Source organism: Ostrea edulis, chromosome 1 (genome assembly GCF_947568905.1).
Source record: "Ostrea edulis chromosome 1, xbOstEdul1.1, whole genome shotgun sequence".
In the NCBI taxonomy this organism is placed as follows: domain Eukaryota; kingdom Metazoa; phylum Mollusca; class Bivalvia; order Ostreida; family Ostreidae; genus Ostrea; species Ostrea edulis.
In genome coordinates, this window is record NC_079164.1 from 54742559 (window position 1) to 54765905 (window position 23347).

The 23347-nt window shown below is 34.8% G+C and overlaps 2 protein-coding genes across 4 annotated transcripts in view; one reads left to right on the top strand and one right to left on the bottom strand.

Moving 5' to 3' along the window:
* Positions 1-728: 728 nt before the first annotated feature.
* On the bottom strand, positions 729-21233 carry LOC125664672 (transmembrane protein 199-like). Its single transcript, XM_048897530.2, has 6 exons — positions 20993-21233; positions 11368-11444; positions 7182-7274; positions 6037-6067; positions 3381-3502; positions 729-3289 (listed from the first exon to the last, which is right to left on the bottom strand). Exons 1-6 carry the CDS (start codon positions 21165-21167, stop codon positions 3212-3214), a joined length of 576 nt encoding a protein of 191 aa, XP_048753487.1. The 5' UTR covers positions 21168-21233; the 3' UTR covers positions 729-3211.
* Positions 21234-21433: 200 nt separating this feature from the next.
* Positions 21434-23347, top strand: part of LOC125664636 (splicing factor, suppressor of white-apricot homolog) — a 47629-nt gene continuing 45715 nt past the window's right edge. For all 3 annotated transcript variants that reach the window (XM_048897475.2, XM_048897476.2, XM_056154398.1), the window contains exon 1: positions 21434-21635. In XM_048897475.2, the coding sequence (XP_048753432.2) occupies positions 21448-21635 (188 nt within the window). In that variant the 5' untranslated portion in view covers positions 21434-21447. The remainder of the gene's footprint in view (positions 21636-23347) is intronic.

Genomic DNA, 23347 nt, shown 5'->3' on the forward strand with positions numbered 1-23347 from the left:
CACTCTAGATCCGCGCATGATTCGGATATAGTCATTAAGCGGTGTTTTGTGCACATGCCACTAAATGCTAAGTGACCGACGGTGAGTGGGATGGTTAGAGTGTAAGTGCAGAAAAAGAAAGTTCTCCTTATGTGTGAAAATCGCGTTCTAATACTTCAACACCAGTTCCACGATTTAATGATGAAAATAGTAACCAATGACTAGCTATCATGTATTTTTAAATAAGACTGTCACAGAACACGTGCGTCAGTTATGGACAAATGTAAGGTGATTCTATAAACAAATAATTATTAAAGCGACGTAGCAACAGGGGAATTTGGCCCACACACTCTTTTGTTTTGAGAATGTAGTTTTTCCATAAATTTTACATGCGAATTTTGATTTATCGCCCCCCCCCCCCCCCTTTATGGTAGTACTGAATGCTTGCGAAATTTTAAGCATGAAACGATTAGAGTTGTAGATCTGTTGACATTGATTGCAAATGCAGTTTGACTTTCTACTAATTCAATTTTTACGGGGAAAATATAACCGAATTTTGCATTCGAACTCTGCACTATTATGCTCTGATATAAAGGTACCGATTAAGCTATCGCGCTTTCATTTTCGATATTATTAAACTTTTTATTTTATAAACAAAGATTGCATTCGGTTGCAGACGTACATATATATATATTTTTTAAAAAGCCAGGCCAAATCCATAATAAAATTCTTAATTAATAACATACATATTATGAGTGGGTTTTTTATTCAGATGGACAATCATTACATTTGTCTGACATATTGCTTAATACAATATTAGAATAGCATTTGAAATTACACATGCAACATACCCAATAAGTTATAATTAGCCTACATGTACGTTAAAATATTATGACTGGCAAGGCAAATTTAGACATGTATTTAGATACGCATTGTAGCCGCCACAGTATATGCACACCAATTTAGAGGGATAATTCATATCATAAACTATCTATGATAAAAAAGAATATGTGATTGAACTTTGCCATGTGTTACATTAATTGCGTTGATATCATTGCGTATCTATATCAAACATAAAAACGAGTAAAATTGGAATCGGAAATATCTGTGTCGAAGATTCCAATTCTCTGATTACACACCATCTTCTTCAATGCAAACTACTAGAGTCTTATAAAATTTAATATGCTGTACATATGCATATTATTCATTCATTAAACTTGTATATATGTACACCATCAACGTTGAAATTTGTATTACAGATGAACGCGGGAAATGGTTAAACGTTAAATTTAATAGTCTGCTCATTTACCAACCAAGTCGAAATTTTGCTCATTACTGACTTTCAACATGATTAATTTGTACACAAAACATCTCTGTGGTTGTTGCATGTGCTCTATCTTAAAAATGGTTTCAAAGGCATAAAAAACAGCTAATTTCGGCGATTTCGGTAAATCATGTCAATCAGCGATAAGGAAAATGACGTCACAGAACATATTACGCCACTAATTTCCACATGTATCATCAGGACCAATGCCCAAGTGCATAATCATAATGATTAAACCAAGTGAAACCACATTTTAAATTTATCCTAATTTTGTGGCGAAATTTGGGCCTTAATGTACCTTGCTCTTTGAAAAGAATTGGAATGGTAGTTATTAAGAAGTTAAAAACATTCAATTGTTATCCTCACGCTGGATGCTGCCAGATTCTGACCAATTGCATTAGGTCACCTGACCTGATTGACTCAGGTGACCTAAATAAAAATAGCCTAAAAAGTATTTTAAAAAAAATATACCTACGTAAAGAGTTCGGGAAGAGCAGACAGCTTTGAAAATTGTTCTTAATGAATTTTGAAAAGTTCTACACTGTTTGTATTGAGAAATTAGCTCAGTAAACTTTGGATTTTTTTTTTTTACAATATCTTGTGAACAGAGACATTTTTCTGTTGTTTGAATTAAAATGTGTACACTCCACAGTATAATGAAATTCATCATCAATTCTATTGCAATAACACACTGTACATGTTCTTAAATTTCTGTCAGTATCATTCCATCTGCATGTACCTGTTTTGATTAGATGACCATTATTAAAGGTTCGTAACTTTGTAAAGGTGTATTTATACCTTATGTACCAATGATCTGGTTTCTGAGTGAATAAAGAATTGAAGTGAACTATAAAAAAGATACTTTTAGAATAAAATTTATTTCTTGGTGTCAAGCATCTTTTCTTATCCATTCATGTATATTTCTAGATGTGTTTGCCAAACATCACCAAGAAAAATGTTCACCAAGAAAATCAGAGACTGTCAATCAGACTGCCAAGAAAGGAATAAAGAGTTATTAAAATGTATATTGCACCTTGTAAAAATTTTAACCATGTACATGTATTTTTGAAATTCCAAAATTCGACATGCCTAAAATTCACAAGCCATTTGGGGCCCTAAAGGCAGTTTTAAATTCTCTCTCTTCATTTGCTTCCACTCCAAATAGACCCTGTCTATTCTTCTGCATATAATGAACAAGATGTGTTTGTGAAACACTGATGACCCTGGATTACAACAAATTGGAACTGTAAGTTTTTTTTTAATTTCCAAAAACCAGGTCAAAGGTCAAGGTCACAAGGTCAACATATCTGGTATTGTTGGAAAGGTTTTCTCACAAGAAATGCACATGCTAAATATAAAAGCAGTACCTCTTACGATTTGAATTATATGGCTTATATTCAAATTTTCTAAAAGTAGGTCAATGTTAAGGTCAAAAGGTCAAAGATTTTAGCATCAATGGAAAAGTTTTGCTACAAGAAATACACATACCAAATATGAAAGTTCTATCTCTTATGGTGTAAAACCAAGGTTAAAAGTTTTTTGCCACAGACAGACCAAAACCTATATGCCTCCGAATCTTCGATTTCGGGGGTCTAAAAAGTAAGATCAAAAGTAATCTTGTTTAAGTCTTATGGTCCCTGCACCTGGTTTTTTTCTTTGTCATGTAACAGCTGAATTAACACCAACAAATATCTGATTTTTAAAATTTTTCATGGCAATTTGCTAAATTTTCACTATGGTTGCATGAAAGCAATTAGTAGAATATTTTCTGAAATAATTGTTACAGTCTTACATGTCTATACAACATATAATTATACAACTATATCATAAAAATACAGTTCTGCATAGTTTTTTTCTGTGAATTTTAATGAGGAAGTGATTTCATACATTGTGTGATGTCATCTTGTGTTATGAAATTTGTTTGACCATGAAGTACAGATCTGCAAAGAATACCACTGTTGCAAATATTAGTCCAGCAACCATTTGCTGAAATGAGAAAAAAATATACTGGTTTTAAAGACAATCTTCAGAAACATTCTAAATTCAATGGAGTTCTCAGTAGTGAAATGTTCCTTACTGCTACAAATGTATTTCCTCCACTGAAGGTGTATTCTGTGGCCTTGTACCCAAAGGCAAAGGCCCCACCAACTGTGACGATGAAGTTAACCACTGACCAGATGTGCGAGTTCATTGCTTTCACTGAAAAATTTACAGGGAATATCTGGTACATGCCTTCCATTGATAACAAATACACTGTAATTAATACTGTTAACTTAATTAATTTCTGTGCATAGAATTTTGTTGCAAGTTTTTAGAAGATTCAATACAGATTTGCAATTGTTTTATATTTTAAATTCTTATACAATTGTTGCACTGTATGTATATACTATATATATATATATATATATATATATATATATATATATATATATATATATATATATAACTCTACAGAGTGTTTAGAGTTTTTTAAAAATATTTTACTTCGAAAAAACAGACTTTATATATATATATATATATATATATATATATATATATATATACACACACACACACACACAAAGCACTAAAAAAGCACTATATATATATATATAGGTAATGAAAATCAGAAGTGACACATTCCATAAACAAGAGGCCAATGGTCCATGTTGCTCACTTGAGTCACCTTGACCCATATTCAAAGATTTTTCCTACATATTTGCATGTAAAACTTTGATTTCAATTGTGGCCCCAACATACTCCCATGGGCTATGCTTTTTGCAAAAATTTGAATCTATATTATGTAAGAAAACTTTCATGTATAGGTAAACATTTTAGGCCCAGTGGTTCTTGAGAAGATTTTTAAAGATTTTCACTACATATTTGTATGTAAAACTTTGTTCACTTTTTGTGGCCCCACCCTACCCCCTGTGGTGTCAACAAACTTGAATCTGCACTATGTCAGGAAGCTTTTATGTAAATGTAAACTTTTCTGGCTCAATAGTTCTTGAGAAGATTTTTGAATATTTTCCTTATATATTTCTATGTAAAAATTTAATCCCCTATTGTGGCCCCATCCTACCCTCAGGGGTCATGATTTATACAAACTTGAATCTGTAATATGTCTGGAAGTTTTCAAGTAAATATAAAATTTTCTTGCCCAGTGGTTCTTGAGAAGAAGATTTTTAAAAATATTTCCTCTGCATATTTGTTTGTAAAACTTTGATCCTCTATTGTGGCCCCACCCTATCCCTGGGGCCATGATTTTAACAAACTTGAATCTGCTCTATATCAGGAAACTTTCAAGTATAGGTAAACTTTTCTGGCTCAGTGGTTCTTGAGAAGAAGATTTTAAAAGAGTTTCCCTATATATTTGTATGTAAAAATTTGATCCCCTATTGTGGCCCCATCCTACCCCTGGGGGCCATGATTTGAACAAACTTGAAATCTGCACTATGTCAGGAAGTTTTCATGTAAATTTTTTAAAGATTTTCCCTATATATTTGCATGAAAATCTTTTATCCCCTATTGTGGCCCCATCCTATCCCTAGGGGGCCATGGTTTTAACAAAGTTGAATCTGTCATATGAATTCAGCTCTTCTGTTCCAGTGGCTCTTGAGAAGAATATTCATTATTGACCCCACCCTAATTTTACATTTTTGTGATTATCTCCCCTTTGAAGGGGGAGATAATCATTTGAACAACCTTGAATCCCCTTTACCCAAGGATACTCTGTGTGAAGTTTGGTTGAAATTGGCCTAGTGGTTCTTGAGAAGAAGATGAAAATGAATTGTTATGAAGCAGTTTGATGTAAGAAATCAATTTCACAAACAGGCCCATGGGCCACATCACTCACCTGAGTCACCTTGGCCTATATCTAAAGATTTTCGTCATATATTCATATGTAAAACTTTGATCCCTATTGTGGCCCAAACCTACCCCCAGGGGCCATGATTTTTTCGAATTTGAATCTGCACTATGTCAGGAAGCTTTCATTTATGGCCCAATGGTTCTTGAGAAGAATTTTTTAAAAAGATTTTCTCTATATATCTGTATGTAAAACTTGATTCCCTATTGTGGCCCCATCCTACCCCTGGGGGCTATGATTTGAACAAACTTGAATCTGCACTATGTCAGGAAGCTTTCATTTCAATGTAAACTTTTCTGGCCCAGTGATTCTTCAGCAGAAGAATTTGAATGATTTTCCAATATATTTGTATGTAAAACTTTGATCCCCTATTGTGGCCCCATCCAACCACCAGGGATCATGATTTGAACAACCTTGAATCTGCACTATTTCAGGAAACTTTCATGTAAATTTCTGCTCTTCTGACCCAGTGGTTCTTGAGAAGAAGAATTTGAATGATTTTCCAATATATTTGTATGTAAAACTTTGATCCCTATTGTGGCCCCATCCTACCCCCAGAGGTCATGATTTTAACAAACTTGAATCTCCACTATAACAGGGAGCTTTCATGTAAATTTTAGCTCTTCTGGCCCAGTGGTTCTGGAAAAGAAGATTTTTAAATGACCCCACCCTATTTTTGTGATTATCTCCCCTTTGAATGGGGCATGGCCCTACATTTGAACAAACTTGAAAGCCCTTCACCCGAGGTTGCATTTTGCTGAGTTTGGTTGAAATTGGCCCAGCGGTTCTGGAGAAGAATTTGAATTTACAAACAGACGGACTGACGACGGACAGCATGCAGCCGATTAGAAAAGCTCACTTGAGCTAAAAAAAGCATTGGACATACCTTCAGCTCCAAATCTCTCTCTCTCGGCTTTCTGTAAAATGAAAATTCAGCTAATAGCAAATTGAATGTTTCTCTGACAGCATTGAACTATTTCTAGTGTAAAACATTCAGATAAATCAAATCAAGAAATATGGGTTACAAGATCCTATGTCAGCCTCTGATACACACCACATTTATTATATCGCACGCAACAAAGGTGCAGAGGGTATAATGTTTTTGACCCATCCGTCAGTCCCTTTCTTGTCAGCCTAACTCCTCTGAGACTGCTCAACAGAATTTCGTGAAACTTTGTAGTTACATGTAATAAAAACACACTGCATAGATGTGGATATTCCCAGGAAATTCTGATTCAATAATTTTTCTGGGAGTAATGCCCCTTTTGAACTTAGAATTTCGAACCTGTCTGTCCTGTTCTTGAAGTAATGCATAGCATTAATTACCATCATTATGTGAGGCATTGTCAAGCAATGTTGGAGCATGGGGTATGTGAGCTTGCTCACTTTTTCTTTCATTACAAATGCATGTACAAGTGACTCTCGATGGCTTGAACTTTGATCTCGAGAAGCTCTTGATCTCTCAAAATGAAATCATGGTCTCAACTTTTTTCTCTACATGTTGTATATAACTAAGCAAATTTACTATCAATCTCTTGAAGTTCTTAATCTTTCGGTGTGAGGTTTGGTTCCGTGAAACATATTTCATTGTTTTTCACTCTCGATCTCTTGAAGTGGTACGTGGTAGTGTATACACAGCATTACCAAAGTGTATAATTATTTAGGACCTAATTACCTGGATTTTATTGAATGCTGGAAGCTAGCAGGGTCATGGTAATGAGGTGTTTACATAGGGGATACATTGCCTGTGGGTCTTTGTGGGGGTGGACACTTGATTATATAATTGGTTAATTGGTCAGTTTTCATCCCATGCCTGGGTCTCCTGATGATTAAAATTTGTATATAATCCAAGTATGAAATGCTTTGACTTGATGACTTGACAAGAGAGTATGTTTGAGACATTAATTCAGAGACAATAATTTAGAGATCTTATAATTAGTAAAATATTGAATGCATATGCAGGAATTTCATTTTATCTTATATTCATACCAACATGGTGGTATCAATCAATTGCATACAGTCAATGGCTACCTGTTCTTTGTCTACACTCCTAACCATTTCTTTATATTCTCTGTTGGCCTGCTCTGCTTTTAAGCGTTGTATCCTTGTCTCTAGTTCTGGATTCTACAAACAAAGAAGTATATTGAACTCCCTGGTAACCAAATAAAACATACTGGTAGCACATGTAGTCTCACTGATTTGCTCCAACAATTTACAGTTATGTGCTAAGCTAAGCTAAGCTAAGCCTGACAAGTCCAGTTGAAGCATTTAAAGGATTTTGACCATGATTTTCAATGTAATAAAATTAGAAGGAGTAACCTTAATAAAGCACGTTTCTGTTGTTATATTGTTTCATTACTCCCAATAATTGATACAAACATGCATTTCATCTGCACATATTTAAAGCTTCCGCTTCACAAATTGTCTCTAATGAGCTATCTGGTCATGTGATACGTCATGACGTCATACGTGTCAATTGCTGCAGCAGCTATGTATGAACATATATGTGTGGGTGAATAGATTCTATTAAAAGTCATAAATTATACCGAATGGATAGTTAAAGGGGAAGGCAACCCAAAAGATTTTTACATGATAAATGATAGGATTAATCATATGATAAAGATTTGTCATACAATTCTGTTGATATATGGCCTAAATATGCTTCAGTACTAATTTGAAAATGTCAAAAATTGAAATTCCTGCAATCTATAGAGGCTGCCATGATGTGTAACTCTTTTGTATTCAAGACCACAAAAATCAATAATTTTGACGTCACGTACACCGTCTGTTCCGGTTTTGATGAGATTCTAAGATCATTCACAGGTGCTTGGGTCCCTCCCCCCCCCCCCCTCCAAATAAGCTACATGAGTTGATTTAATTTCCTTTTTTCTTGAAAATATTTCTAATGCATGTCAACAACGTCTTGCATACCCATAAAGTCCAAAATAAGTCCTTAAAAAAAAAAATACCCTCACTGGTTATTATAACAGAACTTATAATAACCAGTGGCCTAAGGTATTTTTTTTTTAAAAAGGGCTTATTTTGGACTTTATGGGTATGCAAGACATTGTTGACATGCATCAGAAATATTTTCAACAAAAAATTAATTAAATCAACTCATGTAGCTTATTCGGAGGGGGGGGGGGGGGGGGGGGCTGAACCCAAGTACTTGCGAGATCATCAAAGATGTGCATGTGGTAGATCTCACGAATAAATAGGTTGATGCCTTCCTGGCAAGCAGTTAATTACACTAATGCGAAGGGGAGATGTGAAAAAAGGTTATTTTTCGATATTCCCGACTCAACCAAGTCATTTGAAAAGAAAAGACTACGTAAACTGTGGATCCATCATTTGCGTAATGACAAGTTGAGGTTCGAGACATTTGTATGAAGAACGTGTACCATCTGCCTGGTCTTGCGACTCGACTGAACGTCTTCTTTTCTCGATTTCTTCTTGCAAAAGAACAGGTTCAAATCTATACGGCTCCAAACTTAACTGTTCGTGACTTGTCATGTTTACAGTGCTGCTGATGTAAACCGGAATAGACGGTGTGAGTGTGTGACGTCATAAATTAAACTCCAATAGCCACTCTCTTAGCGGCGGGTAATTTAAAATACATGATAGATTAATATTGATTTAATTGTTAAGCAAGGATTTTTGTAGTTAAAGACGGTCAATTACGACATCAGTAAGTGATACTTTATTCATAAAAGCAACTATGTGGTTAGGGTTGCCTTTCCCTTTAATCTTCCGACATCGATGACATCCCGTTAGTATTTAAGATTCAGCCATACATGTTTGAACCTGCCCCTGTGCCAAATCTAAGAGAAATTCTGTCAGCAAACATTAATATTATGACATTTTATGGACTAAGACGGAGATCCCGGTCACAGAAAGGGTGGAATGTTTTGGTAAAATTATCATAGAATGACACATTTCGTTCGCAAACATTTTGTGTTCCTTTGTAGATCAAAAAATTCTTTTTAAAGAATTAGAGGTCTGTACATGCAGAGTGTAACATGCATATAGCCAATCTGATTAAAATCAGTTATTCTCTAACCATTACACTGGAGAAGGTAGAGAGAGGGGGACTTGTTATTTCATGCATGGGGCCCATAGACATAACCTCTACCTTATAATCGTCCCACTCACTACTATAAAAAAAAAAATAAGGGGGGGGGGGGGGGGCCAGGGGGCTGTCACCCATTACATAGTTGGAATTTTTTTCACTACGTTATCATGCAGCATCATTTTAAATAAAGCCGCCATATTTCAAAATTCTTGACAATTATTAATTAGTATTTTTTCTACTTCTTATTTTAATTGGGAGGGAGGGGGGATCATTTTGTAATACTCAAAACTTCAAGCATGGGGGGGGGGGGGGGGGGGGGGGGCAGTAAACCAATATATCATTGCCTATGAAATTGAAGGTGCATATATATAAAAAGTATATGCTACACAGAAATGTCTGTGGTTGCCAGACCAGTGGCAACTTTGATTGCCTCAACTTAATACCTGGTAGGCTATAAGAGTTCTCTAAGTCGGTTTCTGATTATGTCCAGTCTGAAGGACAATGAGCCTATTAATTTGTACACAGAAATGTTGAAAACATAAATTAAATGCATTAGAATGCAATATGTAGGTGGTTTTCTATTGGTTTGAAGTAGTTCTAAGTTTACAAAATTTCTCGACTTGCCTTGTTGGTAAAAGTATAAAAGAAACTGTTCTTTTTTTTTGCTGATTATTACAGCTGTACAACACAATATAATGGGACTTGTAACTGTTGTATCAGGACAACTCACCCCCAAGACAACTCGACCTCAAGACAACTCGCCCCACTTTGGGACAACTCGCCCCTAAGGCAACTCGCCCTCTCTTCGGGACAACTCGCCCCCTCTCTTGAGATAACTTGCCCCTTCATATCATACATGTTTACAAATTATTATTATTTTTGGTCTAAATCCAAGAGGTGTATTAGCAAAAGTTAATACATTTCTAATATATAGCATATACATCACAGACAAAAAGACATGTTCACATAAACACTGAACTTCGTGTCATTTTATGCAAGACAAAATATTTTAGTAAAAATCCAGTGTATGAGTCCAGTAAATTCATCATCACTTGTACGTACATGTAAAGTATATAATTTCAGCGGAAATAAGTTAGCATTTGGTATAGGGAGAGTATTAGCTTGGTCTACAGCTGACGTAGTATAATTATCGATAATCCGCGTCTGTTGTTAAATCTAATTGTTTGATTTCCCCCAAGCTGTTATACAGTTACTTCAAACGTTAAGGTACTCGTACTTTTCACTTTGAAATCGTCGCTTAAAAAGTAGTAAAGCAAAGCCGTTATAAAATTTCTAAAATGGGAATTTTATGATTTTTCAACAGGAATTAGATGCGAAACGCATTTAAAGATAATTACATGTACATGTATCAGAATATTCATGCTTCACATTTACACTTATGTATAGTATACATACTGTATCGATTAAACACACACACTTTCCAAAAAAAAAAATCCCAAAATTTTCTCAGTTATTGTATTGGATACATTATTAAAATCAATTACCTGAACATCAGTAAATATAATTTTCCTAGCAGATTGAATTATGAAAAATGTCATTTTTTCTGAAATGCACTAATTAAATCTGAGTATAATTCTATTATAATATACCATTCATGTTAAAGTATGAAGTAATACGTATCTTTATAAGGTTTAAAAGTGTAAATTTTTGTACAATTACCTACAAAAAATGAAAATAAAATGTGATAATATATTTATATCATATTGGGGGCGAGTTGTCTCAAGACTTGTCCTGAGAGAGGGCGAGTTGTCCTGAGAGGGGGTGACTTTGTCTTGAGGGCAAGCTGTCTTGGGGGCGAGTTGTCCAGCATTCGTATCAATAGCCTGCTGTATGTGCTGTTCACAACTTGTTTAAATGTTTTCATGCTTTCTCGCTTCACCACAGACGTCACATACTAGTGGCACAAAAATCTCCAACGAGAATATGCTTATCTGGCTTTTTGCACTTTTGATACAAAATTAACACTAAAGCACACTTTATATAAAAAAAATAATACCAGCACAATTTAAAACACCACATTTTCATATAAATTTACAAGGCTTAGCAATAACAATAGTGGTAAAAATTTAATCCTTAAAATGATTCTTGATTGCATGTCAAAGTAATAGCATCTAAAGTGCAAACCCTAAGTGGTGGTTCATAAGCTGGTAAATACAGTGCACTCCCATCTAACCATTCATTGAGGTATTCTTCAGTAGATCCTGAAAAATAAGTTAGATATCAAACAAACCAGTGAAATGTTACTTTTATAATTCAAGGTAACTCCATACTCGCAGTTTTATCTGATACAAGTTTAAAAATTGTATTTATTTTGTTTTATTAGAGTTCAAACTAACAATATATCAAACAAAATATGTAGGTCATCACACTTTTTAAGATGCAAGACATACATAAACAGAATCATATATCATCGTCAGAAAATTGCAATTCCTTCAACAGCATTATTAAAATTTAATAACAAGAGGCCCATGGGCCACATCGCTCACCTGAGTCACCTTGGTCCATATCAGAAGACTTTCCATATATATTTGCATGTAAAAGAAGATTTTTAAAGATTTTTCCTATATATTTGTATGTAAAACGTTGATCCCCTATTGTGGCCCCATCCGACCCCCAGGGGCCAGGATTTTAACAATTTAGAATCTGCACTATATCAGGAAGCTTTCATATAAATATCAGCTTTTCTGGCTCAGTGGTTCTTGAAAAGATTTTTTCCTATATATTTGTATGTAAAACTTTGATCCCCTATTGTGGCTCCATCCGACCCCCGGGGGCCAGGATTTTAACAATTTAGAATCTGCACTACCTAATAAAGCTTATCTATAAATTTCATCTTTCCTGGCCTAGTGGTTCTTGAGAAGAAGATTTTTTAATGACCCTACTCTATTTTTATCTTTTCTTGATTATCTCCCCTTGGAAGGTGGCCTGGCCCTTTATTTTAACAATTTAGAATTCCCTTTACCTAAGGATGCTTTGAGCCAACTTTGGTTGAAATTGGCCCAGTGGTTTTTGAGAAGAAGTAAAAAATGTTAAAAGTTTACAGACGGACGGACTGACGGAATAAGGGTGATCAGAAAAGCTCACTTGAGCTTTTAGCTCAGGTGAGCTAAAAACTGGTTATGACGATATGATAGCATTCATAACAATTTCATAAAACTGTTTCTTCACAAAAATATACAAAATGTCTGTAAAAATAAAGGAAATCTATCGCATAATAGACTCGATAGAGAAGTCAATAAAAACAGAGTTATTGCCATTGGATTCAACATTATGAAACTTTCATGTATCATTGATTATTCATCTATAATTCAAGGTACACTAAAGCTTATACTCTGTATGACACCAACATCACAAGATGGCGATTTAAATGTTTTGTGAAAGTATTTGTATCGATCGATTTGTTTGTCTATCATCATAGCTCAGTGGTTAAAGCATTGGGCTGGTGTCGAACCGCAGATCTCGAGGTCAAATCCCCCAGAGTCATATGTGTTGAAATATTTTTTTTGAAAATCATGTTTTTATCCAAATTTGTGTATATTTTTCCTTTTTGACACTTACTGTATATCATCATATCTTTTATAATTAAATCAATTCGTACTGATTTGAGAAACTATTTCTGGGTGTAGTGAGCCACCTTAAACGTTTGAAATATTTTATTTTTAACAAGATTTTTTACAATAACTATCGAAAAAGACTCCAATAACAGGTACGGATAAATCTAAATAAATCATTGATTTTGCAAAATCTGATGACATCACAGGAGGGTGGAATTACTTAAAGCATCTTAATTAATTCTAAACAGTCACAAATTCAACTTTTAAATGACACATTTTACATAAAGAATACTTGAAATGTGATAATATATATATCTGTCTTATATATTAATGTCTTATATATGCTATAGTCATTGTGCCATAATTTTTTCTTCTTTTCTTTTTGTTATATGCCATTTGTTCTGTTATTTTGACTGTATGCCAACATGGTGATGTCAATCAATAAATAAATGAAAATTGAAATATATATAATAAACTTGGATCAATATCCATTTATTTTGAAAACGATAATCTTTATTCGGACATACAAACAACAAATGAATGAACAATATATAGCTATATACAAGCTATTTACTGACTTGCACGGATGTTGGCACTAGGGATTCATTTTGTGGGAAGAAACAAGAGTACCCGGTGGAAACTCATGTATCCAAGTGGGTGATCTCCATATTCTCTCACATACAACCAATTACAGGGATCAAACTTAAGCTGCAGCGGTGAGAAGCAAGTGTGCTATCGTATGTATCTATGTCTAATATGAACAGAAAATGTATACCTATCATTTTTCTATATAATATGGTAAATACCTTTCTGAATGTGTGATCCCACATTTTATTAATACATTAGACAATTTTTGATGGTACAGCTATGCATATCAAAAGTGGTAAATGCCTATAATACAACAGGAAATATTCAACAATTCTATTATATACTTTATTGTAAATTAATTGACTCTGACTGGTTGAAAATAATACATTTGATAAACTAGATTTGTCGGCTAGACATGAATGCCCCCGCCTGCAGTAAAGTCAAATGTAGGAAATCCATCAAAGTATAGCATTGAATGCGGTATGTTACATGCATTTAGTACAATGAAGAACTCAACAACAATCCTTTATATAAATGTTTTAACATCCAGCCATCAAATAAATACAACTTCATCAATCATCAACAAACTGGAACAAAACTCAAAACGTGATCTGTAACTCATCAATATGCATCTGCCTACAAAAAATCAATTCAATATCTCAAGGCGTTTAGAAAAACAAGAGGCCCACAGGCTTTATTGGCCACCTGAGTACTAGTGAAAAAGTATCACTACTCCAAAGGGCTATGAAATCTAGAATTTTTTTTTTACTGTTCTGAATATCTAAGCTAAATTCTAATGTTCAGCAACAGTATAAAACAAGATGTGTAAATTTACCATCTTTTGTACATCCTTTTCTGCTATTCCTATGTATGCATTTAGATTTTATACAGTATCAGCAAACTTACAGATAAATACTGTATACTAAGTTTGGCCCCACCCTGGGGTCAGAACCCCTACCCCGGGGATCAACTACTTGCTCTTTCTAAATATCCATTTACTTTCAATAACACTAAAGAAGATATTATCTAAGTGTTATACACATAAACACTTTATAGTAAGTTTGACCCCACCCTGGGGTCATCACCTCTACCCCGGGAATCATGAAATTTACAAATTTTGGTAAAGGACTACCAGCTCTTTCTAAATATCCATTTAGTTTCAATTTAGTATCAATCACACTAAAGAAGATGTTATTTAAGTGTTTTACACATAAACACTATATAGTAAGTTTGACCCCGCCCTGAGGTCAAAACCCCTACCCCTGGGATCATAACATTTACAATTTTGGTGGAGCCTCCTGCTCTACATCACTAGGCATTTAGTTTTTCTTACACATGTGTGGTTGTAGAGAAGATTTTTGAAAATTTGTCAATTTTGGGAAGTTTTTGCCCCATCCCCAAGGGTGCAGGAATCCTGAAATTTACAATTTGTGTCCCCCTTGTCCCATAGATGCTTCATACAAAATTTGAAAAGAATTGGAATGATAGTTATCAACATGATCAAGAAGAAATTAAAAATGTCTATTGTTCACACATTTAATAATTTACAATTTTGGTAAAGGACTACCTGTTTTTTCTAAATATTTATTTAGTTTCAATTTAGTATCAATAACACTAAAGAAGATGTTATTTAAGTGTTTTACAAATAAACACTATATACCAAGTTTGGCCCCACCCTGGGGTCCTAAACCCTACCCCGGGGATCATGAAAGTTACAATTTTGCAGGGCCGTAAATTAACCTTCAATTTGGAGGAGGCAGGAAATTAGGCAGGGGTGCTGGAGTCATGAAATTTACAATTTAAGTCCCCCTTGTCCCAAAGATACTTCATGCCAAATATGAAAAGAATTGGACAGGTAGTTATCAAAAAGATGTTAAAAATGTTCAATTGTTAACGCACAACAACCAATTGCAATAGGTCACCTGAGTTTACTCAGGTGACCTAAAAAGTCCGGAAAACTGGTTGTAACAGTAATTTTCCTACGTTAAGACCGGCAAGCGGGAAGAAATGAAACACACAGCATTCATGATATTGATCTGTTGCAGTCAAAACATTTGACATCACAATGCAATGGGCGGATGGTAACTCAGCGCTGATTGAAAAGATCTAAGCTTTTATTATATACCCATCAATGTATTGTTCTTCGATACTGTGAATTTCACAGCGTGTAATCCGGTTTTCCGGATCACCACACTGTGGTTTTCTGATTCCGTATCAGTATCCTCTGAAACTGATGCCGTCACAATGCATCAACGCAACGTTATTTGTGGAAAATACTGACCACGTCACAAACAAAACTGCGAACACAAAACATAATTTCATGGTATGTCTGTGTTTTTGATAATTTGGATTACATTTATTATCTTATAAATGTGGATTTAAAATGCATAAGGGGGTATATAATAAATTTATCATTACTACAGTAACTTGATCCGAAGAGTTGGATCACGTCTCGTTGACAGGCGCAGATCATCAGATCAAACTCGACGCTTCGCGTCTCCTGTGATCTGAAGATACGCGCCTGTCAACTCGACATGATCTGACTCTTCGGATCAAGTTACTGTACAGTAGTAATAATATATATATCGCTGTGCACGGATGTGGAACATTTTTCAGCACAGATTCCCTAGAAAACATTTGGATTGAAATTCCAATTGTATGAATGAATGATAATGTTAAACATTTAGTAAAAAGTATTCAAAACAAAAGTGTGAAGTCTATTGATTAAAACCAAGAGGAAAATAATTATTATAGTTCAATTCTAACAAGAGGTCATGCCAGTACTAGCTAAAAATATCACTATAGTCCTAAGGGCAATGAAATCTAGGAAAATTTTTCTTGTTCTGAATATCTAATATTCAGCAATAGTATAAAACAAAATGTGTTCTTAAAACTTCAATGCCCTCAAAAGTGCATACACTGATGAAAGGCTTTACATAATACAATATGTGTATTAACAATAAACGATATGACGAATTTGAACCTGTCCTAGAGACAAAACTCTGGGGTTGAGAAATTCACCATGTTTTGTAAATCCTTTTCTGCTACTCCTAATATGCATTTAGATTTTATATGGTATCAGCAACCTAAAAGAAGTCCTCCAAATCATTATAATAATTTTGACACCATCCTGAAAGCAAACTCTTACCTCCTAGGATCATGATATTTACAATTTCCTTCTAAATATCTATTTAGTTTCAATTTAGTATCAATAGCATTAAAGCAGATATCCTTTATACCAAGTTTGCCCCCAATCTCGAGTCAGAACCTCTACCCCGGGGATCCTGAAAGTTGCAATTTCGGTAAAGGCCTTCCTGCTCTATATCACTATGCATTTAGTTTTTCTTAGAGATATGCAGGTGTAGAGAGGAAGATTTTTGAAAAGTGGTCAATTTTTGTCAGTTTTTGTCCCAACCCTAAAGCCCCGGGGTGCAAGAGTCCTGAAATTTACAATTCAAGTCCTCCTTGTCCCAAAGATGCTTCATACCAAATTTGAAAAGAATTGGAATGGTAGTTATCAAAAAGAAGTTAAAAATTTCAATTGTTCACACATTTAATAACTGACAATTTTGGCCTCACCCTGATACCAAAATTCCTACCCTTGAGATCATCAAATTCAAAATTTTGGTAAAGAACTACCTGCTCTTTCTAAATATCCATGTAGTTTCAATTTAGTATCAATGACACTAAAAAAGATGTTATTTAAGTGTTTTACACAGACACTAAATAATAAATTTGGTTCCAAATTTGTGCCGTAAAATTTCAATTTCACATTTGATATATATATATTATTACTACAGTAACTTGATCCGGAGAGTCAGATCATGTCGACTTGACAGGCGCGGATCATCAGATCACATGAGACGAGAAGCGTCAAATTTGATCTTATGATCCGCGCCTGTCAATGAGACGTGATCCAACTCTTCGGATCAAGTTACTGTAGTAATGATAAATTTATCATATACCCCCTATGCATTGCTAGCTAAGTACTTCGTTACTAGCTTGAAAATATGGATGTATATTTAATTGCTGGGATAAAATTTAGAGATTCATTTCAAAATTAAGGATTATATCTCCCTCATGCATAGCTCTGATCCTTGGACGAATTTAGCTCCAGTTTTTGGCACTCTAGTTTTCCTTTTAGGGGTCATCCATAATTGTCAAAAATTTTCCAAAGTGTGCAAAAAGCACACTTTTTGAGACCCCCCCCCCCCCCCCCCCCATCAAAAAGTGTACATCAACCATTTTCAAATTCTCAACAAGATCGACAATCAAGTTTATGAGCAATTTAGTTCAAACAATGAGTTCTTCAATATTGGTACCCCTATTTCTTGTTATATATGAATGATATAATGTTTTATAAATGTGCAAATCTTGTGTACATAATAGATTTTTGATTTTATAGAAAAAAATAAAGATGTCTCTGTCTTATCTTGTCGTATTTTTTTTATAGGCATTACACTTTTGTAACATGACCAATACTTTTATGTTTTTATAGCCAATAGTAGATGAAATCACGATAAAATAAAACCGAACTCCGCGGATACGAAATAAATCCGGAAGAGAAAAAAAAGAGCGTACGGTAAAATTGTAAATTTTTTACCCCCCTCCCCCCGAGCGTGCTTTTTGCACACTTTGGAAAATGGTTGACAATTATGGATGACCCCTTAGCTCTTCCAAGTTTTTTGTCATTTCGAATGTCCAAAATTTCGGCTTAAGCATCACTGAAGAGACATTAATTATTTGTCGAAATGCGCATCTGGTGCATCAAAATTGGTACCATATAAGTTTTATATTTTAAATCCACATTTATAAGACAATAAATGTAATCCAAATTATTTATCAAAAATACAGACATACAGTGAAATTAATTATGTTTTGTGTACGCAGTTTTGTTTGTGACACGTTCAATATTTTCCACAAAAAAACGTTGCATTGATGCATTGTGACGTTATCAGTTTCAGAGGATACTGATATGGAATCAGATAACCACAGTGTGTGATCTGGAACACACTCTGTGAAATCCACAGTATCAAAAAACGAAACATAGATGGGTATATAATAAATGTGATTATCACCAAAATGCCTACAGATAAACTTATTTTGAAATTATATGAAAAAACTACAAACAATTCTGCATTTTATGATATTATATCCATAGAAATGAGCCACAAAGAATGTTGCAATAAGTTTTTTCAATAAAGGCATTTTCTATGAAATATATAGTGAAAAAAAAAAATGAACTGACTCACTTTTGAAATGAGAAAGAATAATATACAATGTAAGAGGTGAAACATGTCTAAGTTTCTATAAAATAATGTATACCATAGATTCTACAATGAGACAAGATGTACCAGGTATAACTCAGATGCTTATTTTACAAATTTTCATTATATATCATACAAGAGTCTAAAAATTGATATTATATATGTAAGACTCCAAAGTGTGATGGGACTCCAAAGTGCAATGGTCACACCAAACCCCGATGGTCTGCGCCAAACCTCGATGGTGTGACACGCCAAAGTGGGATGGCCCACACTCGTGCGCCAAAGTGCGATGGTCTGACACGCCAAAGTGCGATGGTGTGACACGCCGAAATCCATTGGTTTGTAAACGACACAGTGTTTTGGTACAGACGGTACCAACCGTGTGATGTTTCACTAAAATATCAGTGCAAAATCCATGCATAACAAGAGGTACTGTGAGCAATGCTCACTAAGAATACCCCCCGCTTACCCCAATCTCCCAAAGGGGTGTTGGTAATAGGTATAAACTACCTCTTTTCTGAGTGTAAAAAACAAATGGCATGACAAACCGAACCATATTGCTACTTCGATGTCCAGTGCGCGTGACCTTTGACCTTTTGACCCCAAAATCAATAGGGAACATCTTCATCCCATAGGTAGTCCATATGTATGATATGGTGACTGTAGGTGGAAAGGATAACGCTTTAGAGCCCGGAAACCACATTGCTACTTCGATGTCCAGTGCGCTTGACCTTTGACCTTTTGACCCCAAAATCAATAGGGAACATCTTCATCCCATGGGTAGTCCATATGTATGATATGGTGACTGTAGGTGGAAAGGATAACGCTTTAGAGCCCGGAAACCACATTGCTACTTCGATGTCCAGTGCGCTTGACCTTTGACCTTTTGACCCCAAAATCAATAGGGAACATCTTCATCCCATGGGTAGTCCATATGTATGATATGGTGACTGTAGGTGGAAAGGATAATGCTTTAGAGCCCGGAAACCATATTGCTACTTCGATGTCCAGTGCGCATGACCTTTGACCTTTTGACCCAAAACTCAATAGGGAACATCTTCATCCCATGGGTAGTCCATATGTATGATATGGTGACTGTAGGTGGAAAGGATAACGCTTTAGAGCCCGGAAACCATATTGCTACTTCGATGTCCAGTGTGCTTGACCTTTGACCTTTTGACCCCAAACTCGATAGGGAACATCTTCATCCCATGGGTAGTCCATATGTATGATATGGTGATGGTAGGTGGAAAGGATAATGCTTTAGAGTCCGGAAACCATTGCGTCTACAGACAGACGGACAACCCGATTCCAGTATACCCCCCCCACAACTTGTTGCGGGGGGTATAAAAATAAGACGTTCAACTTATTTCATTACCATCTAGTTGTCATGTTATTAAACACAAAATTTTCCAACGCGAAATTGTATAGAATGTTTTGCATTATAGCATATCCCCAGGATTTTATTACATGTACGTCACAAGTAATAAATGATCATGAATTAAAGAATGTTTGGGCGAAGTAGATAGTTCGACAACAAATGTACTTTACCGTTCTCACTATCCTCAACCTTGTAGTTGCTGTTGTCCGTGTTGTATCTCTTTGGTTTTATTTTGAAAGACGTTAAGAATGACGTCACAATGACATGACGTCACAAACGTTACTGAACTCCGCACCATCGGACTTTGTGCGTGGCCATCGCACTTTGCCGTCCGTAACGTTAACAAACCATCGCACTTTGGTGCAGACCATCGCATTTTGGCATGACCATCGCACTTTGGAGCGACCATCGCACTTTAGAGTCTTACAAATACAAATATTTATTGGCACAAACACAATTACAATAATTGGCAAAGGCCCATTGAACATCAATACATAATGTTTACATAATTTTTATGTAGTTGAAAGCAACATAGAATACAACCTATGCTGTATTTCTAGACAGCTTAATTTGCTGTACATTCTTGTTTTCTGTATTTGGTCTTTTGATTGTCACTTTTTTCTTCTTTTCTTAAGCTTGTATGCCCGACAGGGCCCAGAATTGGATAAATTGTAAATAAATAATATTATGGCCAGGTACTGTAGAGTCTATATAGTTCAATTCATATCACCTAATTTAAAATTCAGATTACAGAGTGAGAACACGTACATAGTTATATTTTTAATTTTGCTAAGAGTTCTTTTTTTTATCTACTGACCACGGGCACTGGAAGTTAATGTAAATATATAGGTATGTGCATGAATAAATACATGTACATACTATATATTTACATTAACTTCCAGTGCCCGTGCTACTGACCAAGGTTCTGTGATAGTAGCTGGTGCTCAAATAGTGTGTACCTTTGGACTGATGCCTATCAAATGCATATCTAATCAATCTAAAAGGAATTGATTTTGTCTCCTCGTTGTTCAGTGCAGCTTGGATTTCCTTCGACTGTGTAGATGAATTGTCATGTTCTCGAAAACTTGCTAGTTTGCTTCTTAACTTATTCGTCAGTGTTACATCAGGTTCCATATCTGTAATTTCCCCTCGTACTTGGTTTCTGCTTTACTGTTGACAGGAAACTGAATAGAATAGTCCATTTTTCGTGTAGGTAAGTTTGTGGGAACATTTACTTTTATTATCGAATTAGCATTATGGTTATACCGTAAAAAGTACATTGTTTATGAGATTTTTTAGATATTTTGTACAAATGATAAAAGTAGGTATGTTTTCTTTTAAAAGATAAATCTTCTTAAACGCACTTTGTAAGCAACACACCCTCTTGATAATAATTCAGCATATCTGATGAAAAATGGCCGCTGACTGGCTGAATCCTAGCGTGATCGTGAAGGAAAAAGAAAAGTTAACAGATGAGAAAGACGAGCTGTTTGTGTTTGGATATGCATGTAAACTGTTTCGGGATGACGAAAAGGCATTATCTATCGACCGGGAATCTCACCTGATTCCATGGATGGGAGACGATAAACTACTGATAGACAGGTCTGTCTTCCAAACCAGGGAAAATTTTCAAGGTTTCGATTTCATTCGAATTATCGCGTACTTAACGTGTAATCATGAAAGAGTTGCCTTTCAGATGATAGAAGGTGTTTGAACAGGGGTATAATGTTTGTATACCCTGTCAAATGTACTGTTAGTGAGAAAGTACATTGAAAGTAAAAAAAAAAAAAAAAAAACCCACCCAATTATCTCAGAATGTCAGAGGAACAGAAGGTCATGACCTGCACTGTTCGAGTGGACAGAGGCTACAAGAGGGAATTGCTACTGAACTCATGGAGAGGAGAACACCTTACTGCCTTTGACTTTGTGTTATATCATGTTATATTAATGTTTTTCATCAGTTCCTGAGTTTAACAATTTGTTATTTCTATGTACATGTGCATTGTTTCAGTCGCTGAATTGGCAGTTGCTGTAGTATTTATTGTATTGGTGATCAGGTATAAGTATCAAATATAAATTAAATCATATTGTTAAACTTTTATATTTTATGTTCTTATTAAAAAAAAAATTACTAAAATTTACAGGAACACAAAAGTAGAATTAACTGGTGATTAAAATCCATGGCTGTGTGATATCAATCAATTCTTTTATTAATTTATACCAAATATGTTGGTCTACTGATTTTAATGATAGTATTAATGTGTATTATATATTATTTACATCAGTATAATTGCATCCAAATACAATTAAACATGCCTCTACCACTGAAATTTGAGACTTGGGCATGGATCATTGAATTTGGAAAAAATAACATTTTCTTCTATTTGGAATTCATGAAAATAAAGATGAGAAAAAATGAAATCATTTTCGCAATAATCAGTCAGTCCAGCCTTGACTCAAACAGTTTGGGAACACTTAGTGAGATCTCGCTATTTAGGTAATTCCACCCTTCTAGAATCAGGATTGTCACTAACGCAAGAATCTGCATCCTAGATGCAAAAAATTCATTTGGGATGCAAGTTAGTCTGATATGGCGAGTCCCACTGACTAAAAATCATAATTTTACTTAGAAGCCCTGATATTGTGTATTAATTAAAACTCGTAGTAGGAAAAAATCTAGGTAAAACGTTACACTTCAGTGAACCGAGATAATAATCACCGAGTTCAGTGTCCCAATCCGACTTGTTTGTTTAGCGTCAGTCAATTGGGTGCGAATTAGAATATAATATGAAAAAGATAATTAGATACGATGCAAACTGAAGAACATTTATTTTTAATTCGTATTTATTTTACAAATCAGGATATATATTTAAATAAATGAATTTCCGGTAGCCATTTTTATTGGAATTAAAAGTAACGTAATTTGTAAACTTTGGTAGGTTTTACAGATCGTCAGCAAACAAAACTAGTACACATCTATTTTATCACAATAATAATTTGATTGAAATGCTGTTTAATATTGAATAGGGTGGAACTACTTTTAAAACACGATTATCCCCTTTAGCAAGAAAGTAAACCAAGGTGTTTTGGTGTCTTTATTGAAAATAATGGCAAATTCCATGCAATGTTGAATAAGTGCGACACACATTCGGCATGATGCGAATTGTCTTGTAAATTTTATAAAATTTGCAACAGTCAAGAAATTTCATTTCAATGTTGCTGCGTAAGAGGGAAGGAGTCTGGAATCCAATACACATTGTGAGTGGTTTTGTTTTGATTAATATATTTGCGAAATTATCAGACATTTTAGCACT